This window comes from Oryzias latipes, chromosome 17, assembly GCF_002234675.1.
Source record: "Oryzias latipes chromosome 17, ASM223467v1".
Lineage (NCBI taxonomy): Eukaryota > Metazoa > Chordata > Actinopteri > Beloniformes > Adrianichthyidae > Oryzias > Oryzias latipes.
The window spans coordinates 25,553,768-25,570,532 of record NC_019875.2 but is presented as its reverse complement, the minus strand read 5'-3'; the positions used below and the strand labels follow the sequence as shown (position 1 = coordinate 25,570,532).

Here is a 16,765-nt window from a genome sequence, read left to right as displayed (position 1 = left end):
AAGCTTTATGTTGTTGAATGCTTATTCATTTGCTTTACACTTGTATACATTGTGTATTTGCAGCAACAGTCTTCCTGTAGTTCATCCTAAACCTTCATCTCATCTTTGCAAACTTTCAGGAACAGTTTAAACCTCCTGCATCCTGTTGCTTAATGTTTGTTCAGTTCTGGCTGAATACTTATGTTAGGGAGGCGCCATAAGGACAGTAACCTGAGATTAGCACAACTGATGTCTTGGGAAAACAAAAACTCAATACTGGTGCCAAAAACCAGTTAGTCTAGAGACCAACACAGTGTTTAATACCCAACTATTGAGTCTCAGTCCAAGCTTCCCCAAAAACTCTTTTCATTTTTTGTTTCTCAGTGAAATTTGGTTGAAATGAATCCATTTTTATTTCTGGGTTCTTTTAGCAGCTTCATTTGCTCTATAGAAAGTGTCTTTCCCTCTTTATTTCAGGTATTTCAGGCTTATTTCAAAATGTTGTGAGGTTTACTTTTTTAAGATTTATTTCAATAAAAAATGACGACCACCTTCACTCGAATAGTTTATTCCATGATCCTGGATTCTTCCACTTTTGCAACATGAAATCGTAGCGTAAGACATCAGCAGTTTTCCTATCTAGTATCAAAATCAGACCCCTTTAGAAAAAAGAAATGAGTTAAAAAGAATTCATGTTTATTCTGCATATCCTAAAGTTTGACAAAAAACATTTCTAAAGTGTTTCATTTATCTTGTAACAAAAATCAAAGTGAACTCTGCTAATCAAGAACAGTGGGATATTCCAATCTGCACATTTAATTAAAGCTTACAGTATTTAAACAAACTAAACTTTCACTCTATTAGATCAGCAAAGAATTTACAAACTTCAATTAAACTGTTTGGCTTAAGACACTCAGGGTTTGAATTTCTGATGAGACGGGGATCCTCTGAAAGGAGGTCTGATGCCTTCAGAATTGTTTAATGCACACAAGCTCTATAAATGAAACTTCTACAGTAAAGACATTTTCTCTTGGGCTTTTCAGAGACAGTAAAAAAAAATCTTCTGACATAATTTTTATCTGTAACCTTTAAGTTCAACTTTGGCTCAAAAAATCTCTATACAAATATGAATAAAATAAAAATAAATACACAGTAACCCCCTTAGTGTAACCTGTTGTAATGTGGCCTTTAGAAACGCTTTCTCCTCTTCTGCTGTACGCTTCACGGCTGAGCTGCGGCTCTCATGGAGGCGAGAGCCGAGTGGATGCGGACGTGAAGTCTGTTCTCAAAGTCGTAGCCAGCGTAGTCCTCCTGCACGAGATGATGCAAAGGGAGGAAAAACGGAATCTTACTTTCCTCATCATTTTGTTCTGACAGTCTGCAGACCAGATCAAACAAATCAATGTTTCTGCTGTCCAATCAGGGATCAGCACAGCTATTAAAAATGCAGACGCTCCTGTCAGATGTCTGCGTAGTCGTGCACGGATTGCACGTAGCTTTCACTCTGCTCCAGCTTCCAAACCTGAGCAGAGTATCGCTGCAGAGAACTGAAACTCTGGTTTGGTCACAGTCATACCCAGCAGGCTCTGACATTCTGCACTGAAATGGGGAAACTAGAGTTTACGCAATCTATTCCTCCCATTTAAATAAAGTTTTAAAATTACAAAAGGCTGCAAGACCAAAGAGCTGTCCTCAGGCAGCTCTTTGGTCTTGGTGGAGAGGTTGAAGTCTGACTGTTTAAGGGTGTGGACAGGTGCCTTTTTTCCAGATAACCAGCTCAAACAGGTTCCATTAATACAGGTGATGAGTGGAAACTAGAAGAACTTCGTAACCCTTGTGCTATCCTAGGCACTTTAACGTTGGGAGTTGGGTCATCTGGACCCACTAGACAGTGCGCTGAATCTTTTTTTTTTTCTCAATGATTCTTGATCCTCACTGGTGTCCATGGATTACATGAAATCATCTTCACCTTTATCCTCCTTTGTCATGGTAGGAGGAACACGTCAATGTAAGGGTGGGGGTCATAGGATAGCACAAAGAAAAGGACAGAATTCCTGGATTCTTTTTTTTTATCATTCTGTCTCTCACAGTTGAAGTGTATTTATAATTAGCCTGACAGACCAAACTCACCTTTTAAAGTGAATCTGCGACTGATTTCCTTTTTCAATGCTTCGATTGCTGCCACAAAGCTAAACATGGGCATTAGTGCACAATGGATTTAAATAAAACCGTTTGTAGCTAAGGCAACTCAAATATATATTCTTTGCTTATAGCATGTTTAGTGTTATTTGGGCGGTAAATAGATTAATTCGTTAATAATTATTTGAAATAAACAAGTTAGATTTTAAAATAAATAAATAATAATACATTTCGGTATTAATCCGTTTGTGAAAAAACAGGGGAAATTTGTTCCACCTGGAATTCCATTCTTTGATTTGGGTGACGTCAGACCAGCGTCCTACACCTGCAAGAGCCTCACAAGACACCGACACAATGTCTGCATGTGTCACGCCTGGGAAATGTGCGCTGAAGATAAGCCGTATACGTTTTTCCTCTTGAGTTTGTGTGGCCAATGAGGCATGTTTTTTATTATTTCATCGTCGTGATGACTTAAAGTAAAGCTATGTGACAGATTAGTGTTTTTACGCTCAAATAGGTGTCTATTTTTGTATATCGTGCGCCTTATTATTTGTGTTTCCGTTTATTATTCTCTGTGAGAACACAGTGTAATGAGGGTCCGTTTAGGTCTTCTGGGTTTTATTTCATAGCTCTGTTGGGGCATGAAAAGAGACGAGTTGAAGAACGCAAAGCCAAAATAAATGTCTGTTAAATCCAAAAACTATTTGTTCCTTTCATCAAGATTGAGAGAAGTAACGCAGTTTTTCTTACACAATAGGTGTCTTATTGTCTAAATATCATTTTTCCAGAAGAGCCAACAAGATCATCAATACTTATTGAGTTCAACTGATCATGCAGAGAGCTCATCTATGTAAGCCGTGAGGACATCCATATTTATATTAGCAGACAGTACAACTATATTACTTTCTATTGAAATAGGGGGACCTTTTCCTCCCACATGTGTCCAGCTTCTGCAGACTACAGATTCTCACACTCACTCATGATCAGTGACTACAAACGAATAAAACGGGAACAAACAGTGGAATTCACTAAAGTAAGAATGCCAGAGAAGCTTTATTGTACCTTTGCCTGCAGCATTAGCATTTGCCCCTTCCCTGCAGTCTGGAAAAAAAAAAGGCAGATAAAATTTAATACTAGATCATGTGATTCCTCCACAAATTCATATGAGAGGCACACTCCATAAAATGCATAAAAATAAATGTACCTCTGGGGAGTTCAGCAGTACACAGGCCAGTTCATAGCAGGAGTATGGCTGCACGTAAGAATTACTGAGACCCCCCACCTCATCTGTGGCAGCCAAATGGAAATACTGGAAAACAAATATAGATTTTTAGCTGCAAAACACAAGATGATCTTCACTGTATTATAAGTGCAGGAGGCGAGTGCAACAGCTCTGTAACCGGAGCTTGTAAGTACAGATGAGCATGCTGCGCGTCAAGTTTCCAGTTGCTGAACACTACATTATTGATTAGACAGCAGTGTACCTGAATGGCTTCTTTGGTATTCTGGAGACATTTGCTTATGGCACCGAGAAGCAGGTTTTTCAGCCCCAAGCAGGAGACATCATCAATCATCTGCAAAACTAAAATAATGGATGGAGAAGTTCAGACCACAGACCTAAACGTGCCTCTGAAGGCAGGGAAAGTGTTCAGTGTTTACCGTCTGTCATCGCCTGCAGCTTGGCAGTGGAGCAGTTGGGAAGAGCTTTCCACAGGTACAGAATCTCAATGACAGCCAGGCTGCAGAGCTCTTTGGATAGACTGGAGCTCCTCAGCTTCTCCGACTGATGGAATATCAAAGGTTTTCCCAGGTCATAGATCAGCTGCAGGACTGGACCCCAACCTTTTTGGTCAAATTTATCTACATCTTCTGAGAAACACCTGCAGCTGGTTAAACCTTTAGTTGTACACTAGATTGTGTGTAGGAATTAGTACAATTTTATATAGATTTTCCCTTAACCCATAACTGTTTGGAAGCTAAAAAAAATATTAATCGCACGCCAACTTTAACCTCTTCCGACTAAGGTGCGGGGGATAAAAAAGATAAAAAGAAAACATAAACGTGAATCCACCGTTTGAGAAACTTTATTAGCAGCATCCTCGTAACATTTGACAGCCAGTCGCTGAATATTATGCATTATTATTTGTATGATGTGTGAAAAAAACTGTCCTAATAAATCCATATTTGGAGTAAAGACACCTGGTTTTTGTCTGTTAAATGCAGCTCTCTTTTATTTTGAAAGAGTCTTCCTGGCTCTTTACTGTAAATAGAAACTTTCCGATATGGTTATTTTTTTGTTAACTATGGTAACTTGGGGGTTTCAGAATCGGATTATAAATAAAACTAAAAAAAAATGTAGGTCATGTTGTTTAGTTTGTCTCTGTGGTTTGGTAGCAACTGTTCCACGGACCGGTATCAGTCCGCGGCCCAGGGGTTTGGGAACCACTGATGTACATCGTTAAACTAAATATCAGGCAGATCCAATACTCACCCTCTTTATAGAAAAAAGCTCAATCTGATTATTTTTGCGCTTAAAAAGTTTCTGCACATCTTTGAAAACAGCAACCGCTCCCTCCAGGTCGCCTGTGGCTCCTTGGCACACTGCAACACATGTATACCAGTCTGAGAAGTCGTCACACAACGCATGAAAGCTAACTTCACTGCAAGGCTGTTACCTCCTGTTAAATAGGCGTAGTAGCATTGGGACCAGCGCGATTCCGTCTTCAATCGCTCGAATGCTCGGTAAGCCTCTGTGTAGTTCAGCTCGATCATGCTGCACCAACCTAAAACATCCACCAATCAGAAATGGGGACAGAGGAAGCTGCAATAGACCAGAAAGTAGTGGCGAGACGTACCTATTTCATACAAACACACGTGCTGAATCTCCCGCTGATCAGAGGCCAGATCCAAGGCATTGCTGAAGGACGTCAAGGCACAGCTGATCTGGCACTGAGAAGAGGAACTGTGTGGTTATCCTTCGCACTTTACCGCATCAGGAAAACTGCCCACATTACATCACAGAGCACAAAAGCTTTTCTTCTCATCTCTTTACCTCGAGGCGCTGAACTCTGCCTTTAAAAAACATGAAGAGGGAAGAGTTGGGATACATAGGCTCCTTTTGTTTGAGAATGGATTTGGCTTCGGTTAGACCTGCTTGTATGTCGGTGCCATCCAGAGCAAAGAAGGGCTGCACGACGGTGTGGTACCACAGCAGGGCCAGACTGCAAGCACAGACGCTAATGAGAACCACATCAATGATGTCAAGCTCCCTCTCACCAATTTAAACTAAGAAAACTGACCGTGATAGAATGTCAGCCTTTGATTTAAAGAAACGCTCAGATAAAAATGGTGTTTTGAAAATGTTCTTGAGGCATTTTCTGATGATGGATGACATATAAAAAGAAAATGAAGCTCAGAATTGCTGTATATTTCTTTGTTCAAGTCGTCTTGAATCGGGAGCAGATGAACAAATGCCGTATGCCTGATGCCGCCACTTGCAGACGACTAGATCTTCCTCTTCCTCGTCCGAGCTGCCACCTGGCTTAAAACTCTACGGCTGGATAGCTCTGATATTCCTCGCCATTTTTGTAGCCGTGGTAATGTTGGGTTGGGAATGTGAGGGGCTGTAAGCTAGCAGGAGAGCACATGAACAGATGGATGATGGGAAGAGATTGGGCTTTATCCACTCTTACAATAGACCAAACAATGATCGGAATGGGTCTTTAAAAGACAGTAAGGAGGAGAAAAAATGTGACTGGGAAAATTCTGCCTGAGTCAGCACGCTTTCTGTTTTCCTTCTCTAAAAGTTACGCTTTCATTTCATGAAACTTGACGTTTGAGTTGCAGACAGAAAAAGGAAATTCCCAAACATACTCACTCACGTAGCTAAAGGGGCCTTCATGTCCTTGCTTTCACTGGCGAACGTGAGGGCTGCCAGACCTTGATGGCGATCTCCGGGGAAGCCCAGCAGGTTGACGATCTTCAGCAGGTGTGGGGGCACCATGGAGATGCAGAGGTGGAAGAGTCCGTACCCGAAGCTGACGGATCCCTTCAGTCTGTCCAGAGCCTCCATGGAGACGCCGTCGCGCTTTTGAGATGTACTTGGCCCAGGTAAGGAGGAGGGGCCGTGGTTGGACGCTTCTGAGGACGGCTTTGACCGTTCCTGCTGGTCCAACGCCCTCCTTCTGCTGCCTTCTTGTAGATGCGTGATGTCGTTGTAACATTTGTTGTACATCTTCCAGGCTTTACGCAGAATCCAGCCCCCTTTGATGTATCCTGTCAGAGTGACACGCAAGTGAAACGATGAGACGGAGACTCCGCTTCACGCCGACAGACGTTGATTTTACCTGACAGCTCTTGTTTGATGAAGGACAGAACTGCGAGGTAAACCTGGCAGTCTGCGATGATGACCTGCCTCTGGAGTCGATCGACTGCAGCCGTCCCCGACCTCTGAGCGTCCGTCTGCCAAGGAAAACACAGACGTGCAGGGAAAAAAAAACAGAAACTCCACAAAACATCAAATGAAGGAGGACACTCACGTTCCCCTTGATTTTGCTTTTGATGGTTTCAATGACGCCGATGTTCGCGCTCTCACACAGCTTTTCTGTAGCTTTGAGGCTTTGAAAGGCCATCTGCATTTTTTCCTCTTCAAACGTCATCATGGCGTTCTACAGACAGACAGACAGGTGAGCCAAGTTAAAAGGGAAGTGGTATGAAGGTGATGATGAATCTACATACCGGTACTTGAACAAACCATCAAGACCAAAAAGCTAAAAACAAAGAAATACTTACAAAACTTAAACAAAATCAAGAAATCCAGATTTATTTACAGCTGAAATGTAAAACCAAACTATCTTTCCGTTTGCTTAAAAAAAAAAAGGTGAGAGAACTTTGAGATGAATTTCAGATTTGTGTTTTTTTACTTTTACCTAATAAGTCTTTTTATGTCCTGCGGCAGTCCTGGACTGCAAGGACCACATTGTTTGGCAATTCTTCTTTGTCACTGCACGTTCATAGGTGTGAATATTTCGCCCCACCACATACTCAAACACCTGCTTTAATATGCACGCACCTAGTACCTGGTAATAATACATTTTGCATATAATCAGATGATATCACAGCGGGCGGAACCGTCAAAACAACAAATGAGGCCAAAATCTCTTATGCGGTTCAAAAAATGTTGTGTTGAAGTTGAAATTGAAAAAGCATTTGGAAGGATTTTATTTTTGAGTCATTTGATGCCGTTCCATGGTGAATATGAAATATGAGCATTTCTGTTCATCCCTTTTAATTGTCAAATTAGACATTTCAAATTGAATTTTGCTACACATTTACTGGAGAACTTTTTGAAAATGAAATGTCATTTTAAGTGACAGAATGAGCGCTGTTGAAGAAGAAAATGAAGAAGCAGTTTGGCAGATTGCTTTTTCATTTTCATTTTGAATCAACAAATGCAGCTTCATTTGGTAAATGAAAAAGCATTTCTGGGATCGACTTTTATTTTTAATTATGCTACAGAATCGCTTCCATAATAACAGGGTAGATAAGTGAATTTTGGTGTTTTAGAAAAGTAGCAGAACATATAGAAGAATTCACTTAGAGCTTCTTTATCAATATTACTGTCGATTTAAACGTCTAAAATAACACAAAAAAAGACAAATGAAAACTTTGGCATAAGTATCATTCCTTCATTCCTCTTCTAATCTGTTTTGCCCTTTTGGGGTCACATGGCTGCTGGAGCCTATCCTAGCCACTTTCAGGCGAAGGCAGGGGACACCCTAGAGAGGTCGCCAGTCTGTCGCAGGGTGGCGTGAGTATCATGTTATTTATAATTAAAAACCAACAAAACAGTTTATTTATTTTGCCTTTTTAAAAGAAGACCTGACTTGGGCAATAACGAATTTCGTCTCTACTCACCAAAAAACTTACAAAACTGGCCCCGAAACTCATCAGAGGACTGCGGTTCCTAAAGGGGGGGGGGGGGGGGGGGGGGGGGGCAAAAAACTTGTGTCAGCAGCTTTTTTTTAAATATATAAATAGATGATGGTGAAAACCTAAATCATGTATCTCCAAAGTCTGGGGTCCTAAATTTGACCCGCGTTTAGACTTTTACCGGCCCACATGTCTGGTGTCATAACATCAATAAAACAAGGCGCGGTGTGTAGGATTTCTTGATTGTGATTGGCTGAATTCACCAGTCTTTATGTCAGAAATACACCGACATTTTGATAAAACTGTATATAATTTTTTGCAAATTTGTTGTTTTTTTAGTCTCCCCATTTCTGGCCCTCGTTGGAAAAAGTTTTGACCCCTCTGACCTAAAGAAATGTGGTTAAACCTCCTTTGTCACAGGATTGAGGAGATGAAGCTCCAGTCAAAGCAGAATGTGGGGGTAATTAATGGAAGGAGTGACATTTCCCTTTCACCGGGGGTCAGGAGACATGGGGGCTGCCCTTCACAGGCGTCAACACCTGATCTACCTTTACATAATAACACAGAAGGCAGAGTTTTTGCATGATGTAAAGCTGCTTTATAATAAGCCCACTGGTCATTTTTGATTCAACAAATAGGTGTTTGTTAGTGTCTTGTCAGAAGGAAAACATCATTATCTGGAAAGTTTGCAGTCTGGGTTGAATTTTTCCGGGTAAAAAAACTATTAAAAACAACAAACAGAAAGCAGCAGAGGGTTAAGAGTATTATGAGACAGTCAGTGTGCCCTCATTATTATTTACAAGTGTGGACAGGCCAGACTGAGGAAGCCCCGCACAGACAGACAGACCTGTGAGTCCTGAAGAGCTCGTCGCTCCGCCGGAATTCGTTGTTCAGCAGCATGTTGATGCCTGTCAGAGCCAGCTCGGCGTCGTTCAGGTCTTCCGGCTGCTCTTCCTGCACGCCCCCCGGAGCTGCTGGTTCCGTCGGGTCCGCCATTGATTGACGGAGATACCCGGGTAGAAAAGGAGGCCAACCGCGGGAAACTTTACCGGGGATGTTTCGTCAACGAGAACCTCGCGACATTTTTGTTCAGTTTTTGTGAGACTTCGCGGGTCCGTGGAGCTAACAAGTGGAAACAACCGCGAGCGCTTTCTCAGCCGGCGTCCAAGAAAGGAGTGCTGCTGTTCCGCGTTCTGTCTGACAGGCGGGTGTTGCGCTGCGAAAGCGAACCAACCGCCAGAGGAGTCCGGGCGCGGGGGCGCGCACTGCCGTTGAAAACCTTAACCCCTAATAACTCATGCGTTATTATTATAAAACATAAGCGGTCATAACAATATTAGCAGGTAACATATAAAATAAAATGTTATTTATTTATTTAATTTAATTTTTGCCTACGATGTTAAATAATGTATTTTGCGCGTTCCCGCTCTGAGGGCGACTTCTACGCGAGAACACATCTCGCGGCGCAGCACCGGCGGTTTGTGAGGTCCTGCAGCGCAGACAGGAAACGTGATGCCTTCAAGGCAAGTTCTCGCTTCTTCAGGAACTACGGAAATGATTTGACAGCAGTTAAGAAGGCAAACAATAATCCTGTCAACGCAACGCTTTACATAGGCTGCAGGGTGGAAAAAAATACATCAAACAAACAAACAAATGTTGCATTTTTGCACGATTTAAGAAATGGTAATACATACAAATGTGAAATATTTTTGTCAATATATTTTTCTTTTCTTGTTTTTCCAGTAGTATTCATCTTTTTTATTCTTATAGAGCAACATTAAATGCATATTCCTTTATTAATTTAATTTTTTTCAGCAAATGGTGAGATTTTTACATATTTTGTGACTGCTGGAAAAATGTAATTAAGATAACAGGCAACAACATATGACAAAAATAACATTATTAGGAATAACATAAATATAAATAAGAGACATCTTTTTAAACGTAGCATTTGCATATCTAATTTAATTACCTCATTTCATTGGCTTTTATGTATTTTATGGCTTTTATGGTTTATCGTTTGTACTTTTCTGAAAGTCTTGACCACAGCATTTTCTTCCACTTTATATTCATCTTTTGATTGTTGTTGCTTTTAATCTATTGTGTTTCATGACTTTTTATTCTATTTATCTATATTTATTTGTCTTTTTATGTAAAGCAACTTGTGTTCTGCATCATGTTGATGAAAGTTGCTCTACAAATAAAGCTATTATATTAGCAGATTGTCCTCATATGTCAAATAGTTTGTCGTGAAACATGCGTGATATCGATTATTAATAAGTTTCTTTTGCGTTTGTCATTCGTCAAAGTGCGCAGATGTCCGTCGAGGGTTTCAGCCGACTGCTCTTTAGGTGTATTTGGTATGGAGCTGCTTAAAATTTTTGTTCGGTTGACAAAGGCGCAGTTTGCGTTTATTTTACGTACTTTATATGCAAATATTACGTAAATCTTACGCAACTGTGCATTAATTGTGCTAGATTCATATGCAAATATGTGGCTTTCCATGACTGTTCCATATATATGTCCAATAGATTTCACGCATGTATCCCCGATGTATAACTTTTTTATCACGTATAAGGTGCACATATCATATTAAAGTGATGTAATTGACGCACAAATCACTAATTGATTGCATATAAACAGCACAAGAATCTTCTACGTTGATTTACGTGTTCTTTGGGTGGTTCATTCGTACTTTGTCAGTGGTTTTCACGTGGTTTATTCGTGATACATGTGAAAAACTCATGAAAGACCATAACTTTTCTCACTTTTTCCACGTACATTTACATACGAACAATTTTCACCCGTGCAATATGCGCAAAATGTGCATAGTGGCTGTGTGACACGGCCTTAAGGTTCAAACCAGTCATCACAAGACAGGGATGCTAAAATCAACATTTTAATTTAATTTCAGAACTTGGATAAAAATGTACAAAACAGGTGAGTAAACACTTTCTGGTGAATGTAAGTACTTCAAACACATCATGTGACAAATTACATTAGTCTGAATTTATAGAAATGGTCCCAAACCCGACTCCTTTTCTATTTCTGGCATGACTTTATCCTTGATATTTAACTGTAAAATGCTAAAAGTATGCTTTTTATTTAACGGTCATACTTGCAGAAACACGTTCTACTTTTACTTTGAAGGAATGCAAAGTGGGACATTTAATCAAAACAAGTCAAATAAAGAATATGAATGATGTCTCACACTTAAAGTCAGCTAAAATGTAAAAAACCTTTTTTTTAAAAAACATGAAAAGTCACCAATTCAGTCATTCTTAGATTAAACTGTTGTTTTCTTTCATAAAATAAATTTGTATTTCAAACAAAAACAGATCTCATTTACAGCACCATTAGAAAAAGAATCAGTTTTCTTAAAGTGCTGGTTTGGCTACATTACTAAAAAAAACACCCATTCAGTAGCATTTGGTTGTGGAGTCAACAAATTGATGCATCTTACAGAAAACAGATTCCTGAAATGTGGCATGATTTTATTACAAAATAAATAAAGAAATGTCTGAGGGAGAGCAGCAAAAGGCCGCTGCTCGTTTCTCCAGGTTCACACTCATTCACACACTTCAAACCGAAGTCCGATTCACACTCACTCAAAAACATTCTCTGTCATGATAACAGATTGCACATAGGTGGTGGTAAACATGGTCCCCAGGTTTGTTCAGAGGAGGTCCGCATTGCTCAGCCTGGACACTCCTTGAGGTTGACTGGGCCAAACACAGCTGACAGTCTGCTGAAGGAGATCAGCTTATCGTTGATCGTCATGTCTTGGATGCAGCCCATAAAAGAGGACGTGACAGAAAGCGCATTTTGGGTCAGTGTCCCTGTTGAAAAACAAAGTCAGCTCTTATTACAGTTTATACAGCTTACTTGGTTTATTTTCATTGCTCACATCTGAAATTTTGTTTGTTGATTTTCTACAATTTGTGTGGAAGGTTAGGTATTTTATACATTTTTGGACACTCACCAGGAATGCCACCCAAAAACAGAGGGCTTTTGGTCAAAATAGGTGTGGAAGTTGGTGGTCCAATCTTGTAATTGTCCATCGTGTCTACAGACAGTTGCACAACATGCAACCTCTTGATCACTACGGAAGAAACAGTCAATGAGGCAGAAATATGTACAGACATTGCATTTATGTACAAGAAGTAGTCATCACAAAATAAAAAAAGTCCTTTTAATGATGTCTCACCTGATATTTTATGAAATACTCCATCACATAAAGAAGTTTTTGGTTTCACTGACACCATAAATTCTCCTCTTCCATTGTTCACTTTTGCCACCACCTGTAAAGTGGAAAAAGTTCAAACCCAATGCTTGGACAATTTTCAGATTATGGACCTAAATAAATAATGACGATTAAACAAATAGTCTTTTCTTGTCATTCTCAATAAGCACTTTACTTTGTGTGTGATTTGCAAAGATAATGTTGAAATAATTGCAGACGTTTTTCTAACGACATCCAATAAAATCACAATGTTGTAATTAATATAAATTTAATTTTTGTCATTTGACTTTATTAACACTGGAATTTTTTTAATGGTCTGCACTTGTGACGGTAAAGTATAAATTATTGATTTGAAGTTAGGAACTGTATAATAAGAAATATGTAAAAGACTCATTAAAATTGAAGTAAAGCATATAGGGAGGGATTGAATACATTTGCCTCCTCTCATTCCTTTTCAAGCACTTAATTAAACTCCTTTTGACAAACCTAATATTGAAGGGTTTCAGTCTGTCATTTACTGTTTGTAAAGTATTAATATGTGTATTTATGATTAAGAGTAATTGTAATTGAATTATTTGCATGTATATTTGGATGTATGCATATGGTTTCCAATCAATTCATGGCATGTTTTTTTAGTTTGATATATCTATGTGAAAATATATGTTTCTGTTGTTTTTTTGTATTGCTTAAAATAAATCAATTCCAAATCCAAAGCCTGATAACCACTTTAGTTGTTTTACTTTATTTTCAGTGTGAACATGATTATTTAAACATGTAGTTGTAGAGTTAGATAAGCTGATTCTTCTCTATGAATTCTGGTACATCGCCTGTTTGTCCTGGGGGAGGATCCCTCCGGAATCCATTGTTTTCTTTTTTTTAGGCATTTTTTCTTACCAAGAAGGAGGATCTAAGGGCAGGGATGTGCAGTTTAGCCTAGTCTGCTTACTTTAGTCATTACTTATTGAATTGTATGGCTTTATGTTCTTTACAGTCTTATTCCCATTGAGACGACTATTGTTGTGATATTGTAAAATTATTAGAGTTCTCTCAAAACAATAAAATAACTCTGTGATCTCCTCTAAAGCCTTTTAGCTTTTTAAAATGGTTAATGCAGCAGACAGACTGGAGGCCTCACCTCTCCTTTGAGCATATACACAGTAAGAAAGTGTCCGGTTGTCGGATCGTATTGGTTCCGGCCGGAATCACCGACATAAAGCAGAAGTCCAGTTTGACTCCGGGGACGAATGTTGAAGAGCAGCTCAAACGTGGAGCTCACAGTGAACGAGTCATCTGATGGACAAGAAATTTCTCATTATTAACATACTGGAAAAAATGAATAACTTCAAGTATCAACAATTAAGTACGAAACGGTAAACAACAAACACGGTGGACCACATCCTTGAAAGAACCGCTTTATACTAATAATAGACAGAAAGAAGCCAGTGTTCCTTCATTAATCAAATCAGTTTAATCAGTTCAAAACGGGTCAGCTGACCGGTGGTAGAAAGGAATTTTGCACAGTTCCAAGCTGCAAGCATTTAAAAACCCACGCCGATGGAAATTGTGTTTTTGCCGTTTTTAACATGTTCTGGTGGCATTTTTCTAATAATGGAGAACATATGTTGAGAAAATTAAGCTCAAAGCTGCATTTATTTAAATTGTTGTGAATCAGATGGGGGTGGGGGGGTGCCGTTTTAAAAAAAAGAGCTTATTTGTGACGTAGAAAATACGCTGGGCGGGCCACAAGCTCCCTGCTCCGAGCTCTCAGTAACGGGGGGGTTGCCGCTCTGCAGAAATTATGTCATAAAATAACACGTTTTCCTATTTTGGCTAAAAATGGCAATCACAAATGAAAGACAATTGGGAACACTTCTAAACAGCACAAAAGATGCTCAGATTGGGTCTTTAAGAAAAACGTTCATTTTGATCACAATACTGAAAAACTGATAAACATTTACAGGGTCATGGGTTATTTCTAGTAAGAGAGAGGTACTTACTCAAAATGACATGAGCTCCATTCCCTGAGAAATACACTCCCCTCTGTGTCTGTCCCTCGAAACAGGGCCCTGCACCAGTGTTTGTGGTGGGATTGGACATCAGTGCTCCGTTCATTTTAAAATTACGCAAACATCCAGAGACACTGTGCTTTGGAAGGTCCTTGGACTGTGAGTTTAAAGTAAATAAATTCATTAAAAGAATCACTAAAGTAAGTTTTAAAAAAAATCCAAGTCTTTATACTTCTTGTCATTTTTTACCTTTAACTCCTTGTGAAAGGACTCCGGGGCACTGCCCAAAAACACAGGTGACATAAACTCCTGCATTGACTTCAGCTCAGCATTTGACAACTGACCATCCTGAGCTCTGATCCCATCCACAACCAATCGGAACTTTCTCTTCTCAAAAGTAAATATGACCTGCAAACAACAGTTTCAACAAAGACTGTTCAGCATCTTTCAAACCGGTGCACTAGGTGATAACACTTGTGAAAACTGAGCAAATGTTTGGCTATTGGATCAAACGGATGTAACTGATGTCATCCACTGACCGAGTGCCACCTTCCGTCATTGTACTTCTCCCTGTTAAAGATCTCCTTTTGTTTGCCCACAGACAGCCTGATCCTTCCCTTAGACATGTACAACACAAGATGAGAGCGCCCTCCTCTGGTTGCAGCGAAGAACAGCAGGCCTTCAGCAGAGCGGGTCCTGACATCTAAGGAGAAGTGGGGTCTGCAGAGGCAGAAGATCATGCACATCACTCCTTTCAGGCTCCTGGGTATGCATGGATGTGTTTGTGCTCCTCACCTCGGCTGCAGGACCTGCAGTGGAAGGCTGTAGCTCAGACTGCTGCCTGCCCCCCCCACACGGTAGGCATTTTGAACCTGTGCAGGCAGCGCACATGCTGGTGCAGTTTCATTCATGACAGGAGTCACGCCGTCCTACAACAAGACAGAGGCAGAGAATCTGCTTAATGCAGTCTGATCATGATCTCCATGATCAGTCTAGCTGATCAAGTTTAAAACTGATAATTGCAGATAAAAAATGTTCAAACATGATGTTCATTTTATAAAAATGTCACACATGTTAGTTAAATCTATTGTTGTAATTTGTAGTTGGAGTTACATATTAAATAGATGCATAGGTAGGATTGAGTTATTCAGTTCCAGTGAAAAATGAGCTGATTTAATGGTTTAGTCGTTGAAAAGCCACAAAACACAAAAACCCAGAGAAATAATCAATTTATAATCAGCGAGGGTATTTTTAACTTCTTAAGAGGTAAAAAAAAGTTTAGAAAAAGTGATGTGAATGATTATTCATTTAGATGTACACATCTATTTACAATTGCTCTGAAACTGACTTTAGAAGATAAATAAATAATTTCACTTAATGTTTAAATCATAACTACTTTTGAGACTTTATTCTTACGTCACATTTATATTTTTTCAGGATCATATTGATTTTTATCTTTACATTTTCTTTAGTTTAGTTTGTTTTATTGTATTTTTGGTGCTTTGTATGACACAGTATCCTTATGCAAATTCAGAGTTGACTTACTTTTGCAATAAAAACAATTGTAGACATTGCAGAAATGTAAATTGAAGATTTGTAATATCACTTTTGAGGCCATAAAATATATAATAATTTATAATTCATAAACAGAAATAACGATTGATTATTTTAGACATTGAAAGGTTTCTCTTTTTATTATCTTTAAAATAACAGAACAAATGTTGGTTATTTCTAAGCCATATTTCCTCTAATATATATATTTTTTGTGTATATATATTTTATTCAAGCAAATGATCTTTATCTGTCAGCTGAGATTATCATTCTGGGAACTCACCAGATGGAAAGATATTATTAATCTACGCTGTGCCAAAAATTTGCATTCCTAATGAAACACCTAATGAAATTTAAAATGAATGATAAGAACATATGAGTTTCATTCAAATAAAGTCTAATTGAGATTCAAATCATAAAATCTATATACCTTTATTGGAAGTCACACCAAAGTGAACTTGTTTGAATTCGAGGATAATAGTTATTTACCACAAACACAAGAGTTTCCTATTTAATTTCTATCAAAATCTGCAATCGGATAGTCCCTCATGATTTGAATCAAAGCAAGATGGCACAAAAGTTAAATTCTTATGTCCAAGATATGAATTAAAATGATTGTATGTTAATGTGAAAGGGGCGATGCCAGGGTTAGGTATGGGTGAGGTTTTATTTTTATAACCAGTGAGAGGGAATGTGCTTGTGAATGACTGTTAGAGGATTACATGAAAGAAAGAGAGGAGACACGAAACCATCTCAAGGTTATTCTTTACAATGTAGTGAATAAATTGAAGCAGAGAAAGCAACAATGATGAAATACAACACATTTCTTTGTTCAAATGAAGCATGAATGCCAGTATTGTTTTATTGGAGCACAATGGAAAGGAATCAGGATGTGTTAAAGGAGAGAATATGGTGG

At 39.0% G+C, this 16,765-nt stretch overlaps 2 protein-coding genes across 2 annotated transcripts in view; both read right to left on the bottom strand.

The window, feature by feature from the left end:
- Nucleotides 1–531: 531 nt before the first annotated feature.
- Nucleotides 532–9,531, bottom strand: LOC101161089 (tetratricopeptide repeat protein 39C). Its single transcript, XM_004079265.4, has 14 exons — nt 8,897–9,531; nt 8,035–8,083; nt 6,657–6,785; nt 6,465–6,579; nt 6,000–6,393; nt 5,171–5,339; nt 4,974–5,067; nt 4,794–4,901; nt 4,610–4,719; nt 3,778–3,901; nt 3,603–3,700; nt 3,323–3,427; nt 3,181–3,219; nt 532–1,290 (listed from the first exon to the last, which is right to left on the bottom strand). Exons 1-14 carry the CDS (start codon nt 9,043–9,045, stop codon nt 1,201–1,203), a joined length of 1,773 nt encoding a protein of 590 aa, XP_004079313.1. The 5' UTR covers nt 9,046–9,531; the 3' UTR covers nt 532–1,200.
- A 1,401-nt stretch (nt 9,532–10,932) lies between these two features.
- Nucleotides 10,933–16,765, bottom strand: part of lama3 (laminin subunit alpha 3) — a 59,059-nt gene continuing 53,226 nt past the window's right edge. The window contains exons 70-77 of the mRNA XM_023964954.1: nt 15,094–15,227; nt 14,838–15,018; nt 14,548–14,706; nt 14,290–14,455; nt 13,428–13,582; nt 12,257–12,350; nt 12,032–12,151; nt 10,933–11,888 (exon numbers count right to left, since the gene is read on the bottom strand). Coding sequence (XP_023820722.1) covers nt 11,746–11,888; nt 12,032–12,151; nt 12,257–12,350; nt 13,428–13,582; nt 14,290–14,455; nt 14,548–14,706; nt 14,838–15,018; nt 15,094–15,227 — 1,152 coding nt within the window. The 3' untranslated portion in view covers nt 10,933–11,745. The remainder of the gene's footprint in view (nt 11,889–12,031; nt 12,152–12,256; nt 12,351–13,427; nt 13,583–14,289; nt 14,456–14,547; nt 14,707–14,837; nt 15,019–15,093; nt 15,228–16,765) is intronic.

Coding starts and splice junctions, on each gene's coding strand:
- LOC101161089 (XM_004079265.4), bottom strand. CDS start 9,045: ATGGCGGACCCGACGGAACCAGCAGCTCCGGGGGGCGTGCAGGAAGAG. Junction 8,084..8,896: donor GAGCTCTTCAGGACTCACAG/GTCTGTCTGTCT, acceptor CCCCCCCTTTAG/GAACCGCAGTCCTCTGATGA. Junction 6,786..8,034: donor CCAGTTTTGTAAGTTTTTTG/GTGAGTAGAGAC, acceptor GTCTGTCTGTAG/AACGCCATGATGACGTTTGA.